Source organism: Galleria mellonella, unplaced genomic scaffold (genome assembly GCF_026898425.1).
Source record: "Galleria mellonella isolate WM207_F2 unplaced genomic scaffold, CSIRO_AGI_GalMel_v1 utg855, whole genome shotgun sequence".
Lineage (NCBI taxonomy): Eukaryota > Metazoa > Arthropoda > Insecta > Lepidoptera > Pyralidae > Galleria > Galleria mellonella.
Genome location: NW_026442164.1, coordinates 790349 through 799617, shown reverse-complemented (window position 1 = coordinate 799617; position 9269 = coordinate 790349). Strand labels below are relative to the sequence as shown.

The 9269-nt window shown below is 36.1% G+C and overlaps 1 protein-coding gene across 1 annotated transcript; it reads right to left on the bottom strand.

The window, feature by feature from the left end:
• Window positions 1-1466: 1466 nt before the first annotated feature.
• LOC113513305 (t-SNARE domain-containing protein 1) lies at window positions 1467-7628 on the bottom strand. The gene is made up of 7 exons (XM_052902006.1): window positions 7604-7628; window positions 7419-7492; window positions 6363-6590; window positions 5272-5437; window positions 4056-4184; window positions 2328-2466; window positions 1467-1863 (listed from the first exon to the last, which is right to left on the bottom strand). The coding sequence occupies exons 3-7, from the start codon at window positions 6581-6583 to the stop codon at window positions 1688-1690; spliced, it is 831 nt and encodes a 276-aa protein (XP_052757966.1). The 5' UTR covers window positions 6584-6590; window positions 7419-7492; window positions 7604-7628; the 3' UTR covers window positions 1467-1687.
• Between the last annotated feature and the right edge of the window lie 1641 nt (window positions 7629-9269).

Here is a 9269-nt window from a genome sequence, read left to right as displayed (position 1 = left end):
GCAATAACTAACATTGGTTATTATAATATAAATTTTTTTTTTCATGCAACTTTGAATGGCAAACACGCTGACGGCCCACCTGATGGAAAGTGGTAACCGTCGCCTATAGACATGTGCAGTACCATGGACAGTAACACCTGAGTTCTCAGGAATGGCAACGCATGGGGGTGTATCATGGGCGAAACAGTATACTCTGTTATGTCCATGGTATTGCTCATGTATAGGCGACGGTTACCACTTTCCATGAGGTGGGCCGTCAGCTTATTTGCCATTCTAAGTTGTATAAAAAAAATATTAATTGTCTTGCTTATTTCCTATATTGTATAATGCAAATGAAGTATACTCATTCATTCATTCATTGATATTAAATATAAAAAAATAATTTGTGACAAGTTATGCGATTGACAAATTTAAAGCAGACGGTGCTCGAATCGACTGTACTTTGTTTTTATGTTCCATTAAGTCAAGAGGCTTTACTTCTTTAAACCTATCTCTTAATTTCTCTCTTATGTTAATTTTATACTTTAGCAAAATCATTATTTTATAGGCCATCATAAACTAAATTTATAATAATTTTGACATAAATTTATTAAAAAATTATTAATTTAATTTTTAGAATAAAATTTTTGCTATATCAAATTGATTTTTTTTACATCACTGAGGTGGCAAACAAGCATACGGCTCACCTGATTGTAAGCAGTTACTACACGATATTACGCGCGCGTTGCTAACCTTAAAGATACCTCTTTACCCCTTTTCTGAAGAACCCCATGTTGTAGTCGCTTGGAAAAACCGCGACAGTGAGCTCATTCCATAACTTAAGAATTCGTGGGAGGAAAAATTTGAGTAACCGCGTTGTACGCGACCATCTAGGCTCTAAGGTATGAAGCTGAACTCCCTGTTGATGGTAGAAAATAGCCATGGGCAGTACATTGAATAATTCCTCTGAGCACAACCCATTGTAAAAGTGGTATTTTTATTTTATTTTAAGGATAGATTTAGAGAAATAGCGCGCAGAAACGACTTCATTCCTTCTCTATTTCCTAAACACAATTTATAAGTAGTATTTCAATTAAATTCCGTCACCCATTTTTATATGTATATGCCTGATATATGGTCCTATGGGAATTTTTAGATTAAGTGCAATAAACCCTTATTATTATTGATTTAAAGACGATAGATCACTATTTTAAAAGCGGTCAATACTGCCTTGCATTGCCAATAGATGGCGCTATTTCGCAATTCAACTAATTGACTATCAACTACGGTCGATAGTAAATAATAAATTCTACAAGTTCTTTCATTGCATTTTAAGACTTATGGTCATAAGTATAAAATACATTACACTGTTAACGATGATTAATTTATGCCTCTACGATATCAGTATCAGTTCCAATACGAATTAATTAACATAATTTCATTCCACATTTTTGACAATTCACAAAATCTATGATTCTATATTATCTTTAATCACTGCCAGACATTTTTTTTTTTAATTTATTAGGCTCATAGAAGCCAGAAGGTCCTCAGCCAAAAGTACATGCGTCAACTTGAGACAAACAGGCTCAATTTGGATTCCGTAGACTATGGAGCACACAATTCACCATAGACAATGTCGAGACTAAATCCTTGAGCCATAGAGTGATAGCCACATACTGAAGCAGTCATAAATAAAAGCGTATACCTCCTATCTGAACGCTTTTACGATCCATACGATGAAGACGATGGCCAGGATGACTCCGATAAGAATCAGGAAGAACATCTTCCTGCGGTACCGGCGCTGGTGCTCCTCCGCTTTGGCTAGCTCCTGCACGCCAGCTTCGACATTCGAGCTTGCAGCTTCGATGTGGCTTTCCACTGAATCTGTAAACGGCATTAAAATATGGTCATGAAACAATAGATAGTGGAAAGGCGAGCACGACGCAGAATAGAAAAGTACAATGAGTTTTAGTATATATATATATTCTTTATTGCACTTGTAAGTTACATATAAAATAATGTATTTATAAATATTGTGAGCAAGGATGGACTTATCTCTGACAGAGATCTCTTCCAGTCAACCCAGTACAGTGAGAAAGCATTTCGTTAGCGGAAAGTTAGTCAGACAAGTTGTTCTAAGTATACATATTCGTCGACAATATATTTTTTTTTATACAACTTAGAATGGCAAACAAGCTGACGGTCCACCTGATGGAAAGTGGTAACCGTCGCCTATAGCCGCGCTTGGCAGGCGGATTGGCAACCGTAGTCAGGCTTTATAGATGATAGTGACTTACGACACTCACGGCAAAGGAAGGGATGGCTTAAAAGTCATACGGAGTACTCACCGACAGTCTGCGCCTGCGAGTGCACCATCTCGGCCAGGTCCTGCATGATCTGGTTGACGTCAAGCACGTCCGCCTCGATCTTGTTCATGTACGCCTCCTCCTCCAGCAGCATACTGGTCTCGAACTGCACCAGCCGCGCCTGCAACGCACACCGTGGAACGTTAACTGCAACTTGTGGTGTACCCGTGAACAATGAGGTACAAATATCCCGTTTGTTAGTTTAGGACATTGTTTCTTCAACCATTCTCGCGGTATGTTGAAAAATAATAAAATCTCGAAAGATTCGTTTAACATAACGATGTGTGACGTTACAATTTTCGATATTCAGAAGTAAATTAAGCAGTTTTCTTTTTGCTTTTTGTTTTATTTTTCTTTTCATTGTTTTATCTCTTTTACTGTGTTTTATGTATATGTATGTATGTATGTTTGTATTGTAATTTGTATGCTGTAAGTAATGCAAATAAATTATCTATCTATCTATCTTTTTTTTTGGTCGTCACTTGTTATTGTCCGTTATGAAGGTAGTGGTGTGGTAAAAGTGGAAAACACAGGGTAAGGACTCTGATTTCAAATATAAATAAACTACTAATTAAAATATTATTATAATTTTATAGTGAAGGGGTCGCAAAACTTTTTACTTTTTGGCTTTTTTATTTATCTATTCATTTGTACATATATGTGTATATGGTGGACTTAATGCTAAAAACATTCTCTCCCAGTCAACCATAGGGAAGTGTCAGAATACTCGAATGCGGTACTACTAATTATTGATATACACACATACTAAAATTACATATATAAACGAATAAATATATATGAATAACAAATATACTTACACATATATGATATATACTATATTATACATGAAATTGAGAATAATATAAAGCTTTTTCGTGGGTCGTGACAAAAATGGTTGAGAAACAATATTCTGGGATTCATATCCTTTTCAATGGGTTATAGTGAATGTGCATGATCAAGTTTAAGATAGATGAAGCAAGTATTAACTATTTATGTTTTTACCATAAAACAGTGGTGTTTGCATGGTTGTGCTTTGGTTTGAAGTGTGGGATATGGTAGTGAAAATACAGGATATAGAGGAATAACACCTTAGCCCTCAAGAACGGCAACGCGTGGGAAGTATCATGGGTGACACAATATACTCTGTTATGTACATAGTACTACTGCTCATGTCTATAGGAGACGGTTACCACAATCCATCAGGTGGGTTGTTAGGTAGGTTGGTTGTTGTTGTCATTTTAAGTTGCATTAAAAAAAAAGTAATATTGGTAGTATGCAAAAAGTTGATTCGAATATCTTCTCACTAATATAAAAAAAATATATATATTTATACTATGTAAAGACATATGGGATAAAGATCTATGGGAGATATTAAAAAAAATATATATTATAAGGGGTCTTAATAAGATCAAAAGATGGCAATACAATATTTTTTAGAAAAGTCGTCTCTACTTATTTGTATGTTTGTTTCGACATCATGCAAAAACCACTGCATCAGATTAGATGCGCTTTTTACGATCGTATTTAAAATCTGGTGGTGTAACTTAAAATCTGTCTGTATGTTTTATCTTCATACTCCATCTAGATATGGTCAAGATCATCGATTTTCTACATCTGAAATCCTCGAGTACGCAGTGGGGTATCGTATGGCCGATAGTCCCTATGACTAGCAATCCCTTCCCCGCTCAGTGTGCCTACTAGATGCTATACCTGTGCCTGTTGCGTAGCCAGCAGGGCCGATTCCTCATCATCAGCCATGGCTTGTTGCTCCAGCAGTTGGGGGTCGTTCCGCGGCCGCGGCTGGCGGGGCATGTGGGCCGCCATTTTCTCGGACACTTGCTGCATAAATTAAAGAATAATATTAATACTGAATAAAAAAATAAGAAAAAAACAAGCTAAGTGCGAGCCGGAATCGCGCAACAGGGGGTTCCGGACAAAAGACAAATTTACGGTTTTTGGAATATTTCCTTTACTTGAGCTGATATTGCTTCTTGCCTTTCATGATTCTAGGTCAACAAGAATTACCTTATAGGTTGTGATTTCCTTGCGAATGTCCAAAATATAATTTATATGATATAAACGGCTGTATCTTTTGATTCTGTTGACTTGGAAGTATGATTTTTTCACAACTTTTTTTTTTTTTTTTTCAAGAGATTGCAGAATTGGGAATTTGATATTAAGTTCAGCTTGATTACTCTACGCGTTTCTAAGAAAATGGGTCCTGATAGACGAATGACAATGATCCTAATGAGAGTTTGGTATTTGTACTAATGTCCAATAGTAGTACAAATAAAAATTGATTAGTTTATAGGCAAGCATATGAGCCGTATGGCGGTAAATTGAATGTTCCGATTAATTACTAATTTAGTCTCTGTGATTATTTCTATAAAGATGTATAATGGATGATAATGCAACGGTAAACTCGCCTACGCTATCGGTATTCACTAGCGGGGCACCAGTGGGGAATGATAGCTGAGGATGAGAAGGCAGGTCAGCTAGCCCATCAAGACGATTCAAACAATGAATTAGTCACGATGGTTTCCAGGGGGAACCGCGTGGAGGTTGATCTGATGGGGTATATTTATAGCAATGGGGATTAACCTCTCCTTTACTAACAATCTCTCCCCCCTCTATAAGGCTGTTTTCTTTAATAGATGACACTGGAATGGTTACCTCGCCCGCGCTAACGGTATACGCTGGCGGGGCACCAGTGAGGGACGATAGATGAGAATGAAAAAAACAAGTCAGTTAGCCCATCTTAATGAATAATACACTTGGAATTCAGCACGATGATTTCCAGAGGGGATGACTGGGAGGTCAACTTGGTTGGGTATATTGCTAGCAATAGGAGCCTTAGTCTCATTTACTAACAATCCCTCCCCCTCTATAAGGCTGTTGTCGGTCTATTAGCAGAGCATAGACCCACCTTCTGCACGGCGGAGTAGGTGGCGAGCGACTCGCGGAAGGCCTGCGTGAGGCGGTCGGCGTGCAGCTTGTGCGGCTTGTCGCCGCGCCGCACCACGCCCGCCAGCCGCTGCAGCGACCGTGCCGCGCCCGTCACCCAGCCGTTCACCGCCTGCTGCGCCTCGTGGCTGCCGCGCCACCAGCCAACGTTATACTATACTGTCTCCGTACCACCACATATGCTTCGAGAGAATCGGCTCAACGCATTCATACAATTTTGCTCAATAAAAGTTATGGGTGATTCCTTTTATTATGTCTTATAATTTATCGTCATTTCAGCCATTATCCGTCTACTGCTGGACATAAGCTTCTCCCATAGACTGCTTCCAATGAATGTAAATTATCAACAAACAACTGTGATTCCACAAACACTCAACACAAAAAATCACTAGGATTTACAACTACGAATTTATCAGAATAAAAGCAATATTTATAGAAAAAAAAAAATTTACCGTCTATTTGTCCTCATAACCTTCAAATGTATAAATCTAACGTATTCAAGCAAGTATCTACCTACCCACAATTTAATCAGAAAAGCATACATCAAATGACAGGTGACTATGACAACTGACAGTTGAATTGTAGTGTTGCCAACCAAATATAAAAAAAAATACTATTATTGCTTCATATTTACATTTAAATACACAGTGAATCATTTTATGAGAAGTTACAAATTACAGTGATAAGAATGAGTGATAGAGTACTCAATATTATGATAATAACAAAAACAAAACATTATCTCTGTTGATTATTATATTTCATCAAATCAGCCTTTAACTGTCCACTGCTGAATATAAGCCTCCCCCTCGGGGGTTTGCCAGTAGTCGCCACACTTGACAAGCTGATTGGCAACCACAGTTACTCTTTGGAAATGTTTTAAAAGGGATGCTGCTGCTCATCCCTCGCTCTCCTTACGTCACCTCTTATGACACCCACAGGAAAGGAAACGGTTTTTTTTATGCCAGGACCACATGGCAACTTACAACTTACAATAGAGTTATTTACAAGCTCTTTTATATTATATTTTTTTTACTCTATTGCTAAAAAACTCACATTTTATCTCTCAGTTGCACACTATCATTGGGCCCTCCGATCTGCTTCATCATCTTCTCCAACGACCGTAGACCACTGTTAATGGCATTGATATTCTCCGCGATGCTCTCACTCAAATTGTACAGTTCAGTTGGACTGAAGTCTGCAAAGCCGACAGTGGGGGGAGCAGCGGACGAGCCATAGTCTCTGCCCGAATTGGTTAATGGTTCTCGTTCCGACATGGTGATGCTGTAAAGAATAAATAACACAATTCCTTGATACTGGAGATTGATGAGGCATAACTACTAAGATATAATACAACAAATATCTGGATTTCCATCTAGAACATTGATAACTGTGAAAAATTAGAAGTTTTAAAAAATAAGCTATTTTAATATTTTAATGGGTGAATGTATATTTGTTGACATTACAGTGACTGTAACGTGTGTTAAATCAAATATATTGATCATATCTTTGTTTAAATCCCTTATAAAATAGTCAAAGAGAAATAAATGTATTTTTCTTTTATTATTATCTCTTTATTCTCATACCTCTTCTTATCTCCATCAGCTTTTATATATCATCTAATGCAAAGTAACTTTGCTTACTCAATAGTAAGATATTATGAATCATATAGAATTTGCGAAAGATGATACTGTCTAGTAGTATTTGTAGTGGTTTAATTTACTATATTTAACAATGATAATCAGATATCTTTTAATATATTAAGACATAAAATAATGTGAAAATAATTGCTACTTTTAAAATACCATGTATGAAATAAAGTGAAACAAAACAACATTATAACATAAACAGGTGCAGATATATATGCACGTATATATAAATAGAAAAGGATTGTTGTTACCTAAGGATTATATAAATTAATTTACTTGAGATATATTACATATTTAAATATACAAGTGCGCAGTAAACGTTGTTATGAAGTAATAGAATCAATGTTGTAGAACATAACACATTAATAGTAATAAAAGCAATTTTGTAATATTATTGAAAGTAATCTGAGAATTGCCAGAGAGTGGTGCAACGAATTAGATTGATTTATTTTACTAGAATTACCTTTGAAACGAAGATTATTTCAAATAGTTTATTTTGATTATGTTTTTCACCATTTATGAATGACGAATTTATCTTTTTTTTTTTTTTTTTTTTAGTACGTTTTGTTCCGTTTGGAACAGGCTAAGGTCGGAGACCATGCTGCCTAGTCTTCAAAAAGATAATTTGTCTGGAATACGAATTTATCTATTTAATAATGACGTGACATGACAAAACATAACTTCAAAGTTCAAATTAAACCATAGATTATTTATTGGAATTCTGTCAGTCAATGTCATTTAGACGTCAGTCTTGGTCCGAGATATTGGTTCTAGTAGGAAGGGCTCTATCAAAGATATTGGATAAGAAATTTCCAAATTGTTATTCTTAAAATTTAACTGAGAGTTTAAAGCTAGGTCAATCTCGTTGTAATTTAAAATCTCTATATATTTATTTTTGTATTGAATTGTAAATCGAATAGTAATATTAAAAGTAAGAAGATTGATTAATAAGCTAAGTAGCTGTACTTGCATGGTTGTTTAAGTTGACATAGTATGGGATATGGGAGTTAGTACGAACGTATAACATCTTAATTATCAGGAATGGCAATATGAAATATTATTGAACTTCCTACACTGCGTCTTATCCCTATGTTATGCTATAAATGTTTGTTAATTTAAAAATGACAAGCTATATTAGAAATATTTCTTATAAATATGAGTTTGGTTGTTTACTTATCACTTCTTGGTGTCTTAACGGCTCAACCGATTGTCATGAAATTTTGTATACATATAGTTCTTGAGATAGAGAAGAATATAGGAAAATTAATATCCCGAATAATTAACTTACTATCCCGCGGGCATGACGTAACGAAGTCGTGTGTTTAATAGTAGATCATAATTAATATAATAAAATATATTATATTATAATTTAAATGTTGAAGTGAATTTTTGTTATTTATAGACATCGTAACCAAATCTCTTTAAATTTGGTGTTCACGTAGGTTGTATTTGGAATGGAGAAGTATCACTAGGTCATGAAGGATCACGAGATTATATCTTATTTGTGACACGCGGTCGATGTCACGGTTAAAATCTATTAATAAATAAATACAAACGACAGATTCAGAATATCTCATTGTACATTCTTATTCTATGTTCCCCTATTATTATTCACGATGCAGTGAATATTTCCCATAATCGCGCGTATAATCAGGACACATAAAGCAGTCTACGGCAATGGAAACCTGGAAATCGAAAGTTATTACCTTCGCGCCTTATGACGATGTGATTAGAATAATACAATTTTTAAAAATAAGTGCATAATATTATACATAACATATGTATGTATGTTTTATTGATGAAGGTTCTACCGCTTGTACAATGGATTGTGCTCAGAGGAATTGTTCAATATGATGCCAACAGCCACTTTCTACCATCGTACGGCTCGCCATCGACAGGGAGTTCATCCTCATGTCCTACAGCCTCAATGGTCGCGTACTGCGCGGTTTCACAGATGTTTCCTCCCACGAACACTCAGGTTGTGGAATGAGCTCCATGCCGAGGTTTTCCCAAGAGACTACAGGATGAGGTTCTTCAAAAGGGGGGTAAAGAGGTTTCTTCAGGGTCGGCAACGCACGCGTAATATCTCTGGTATTGCAGGTGTTCATAGGCTACGGTAACCATTTACCATCAGGTGGGCCGTATGCTTGTTTTCCACCTCAGTATAAAAAAAAAGGTTATTAAAAATGAAAAAGTCTTTTTTTATAGGTGAAGATGGAATGGTAACCCTGCCTGCGCTATCGGTATACAGTGACAGGGTATCAGTGAGGAATGATAGATGATGATGATGATGAAGCAGTCGGCCCACCGTGAC

Bases quoted from the DNA above. Each gene is read 5' to 3' on its own strand.
- LOC113513305 (XM_052902006.1), bottom strand. From the start codon at position 6,583: ATGTCGGAACGAGAACCATTAACCAATTCGGGCAGAGACTATGGCTCG. The intron at 5,438-6,362 runs GTGAGTTTTTTA...GTGGCGCGGCAG, and splicing joins GTGCAACTGAGAGATAAAAT to CCACGAGGCGCAGCAGGCGG. The intron at 2,467-4,055 runs GTATAGCATCTA...TGTGCGTTGCAG, and splicing joins TGGCTACGCAACAGGCACAG to GCGCGGCTGGTGCAGTTCGA.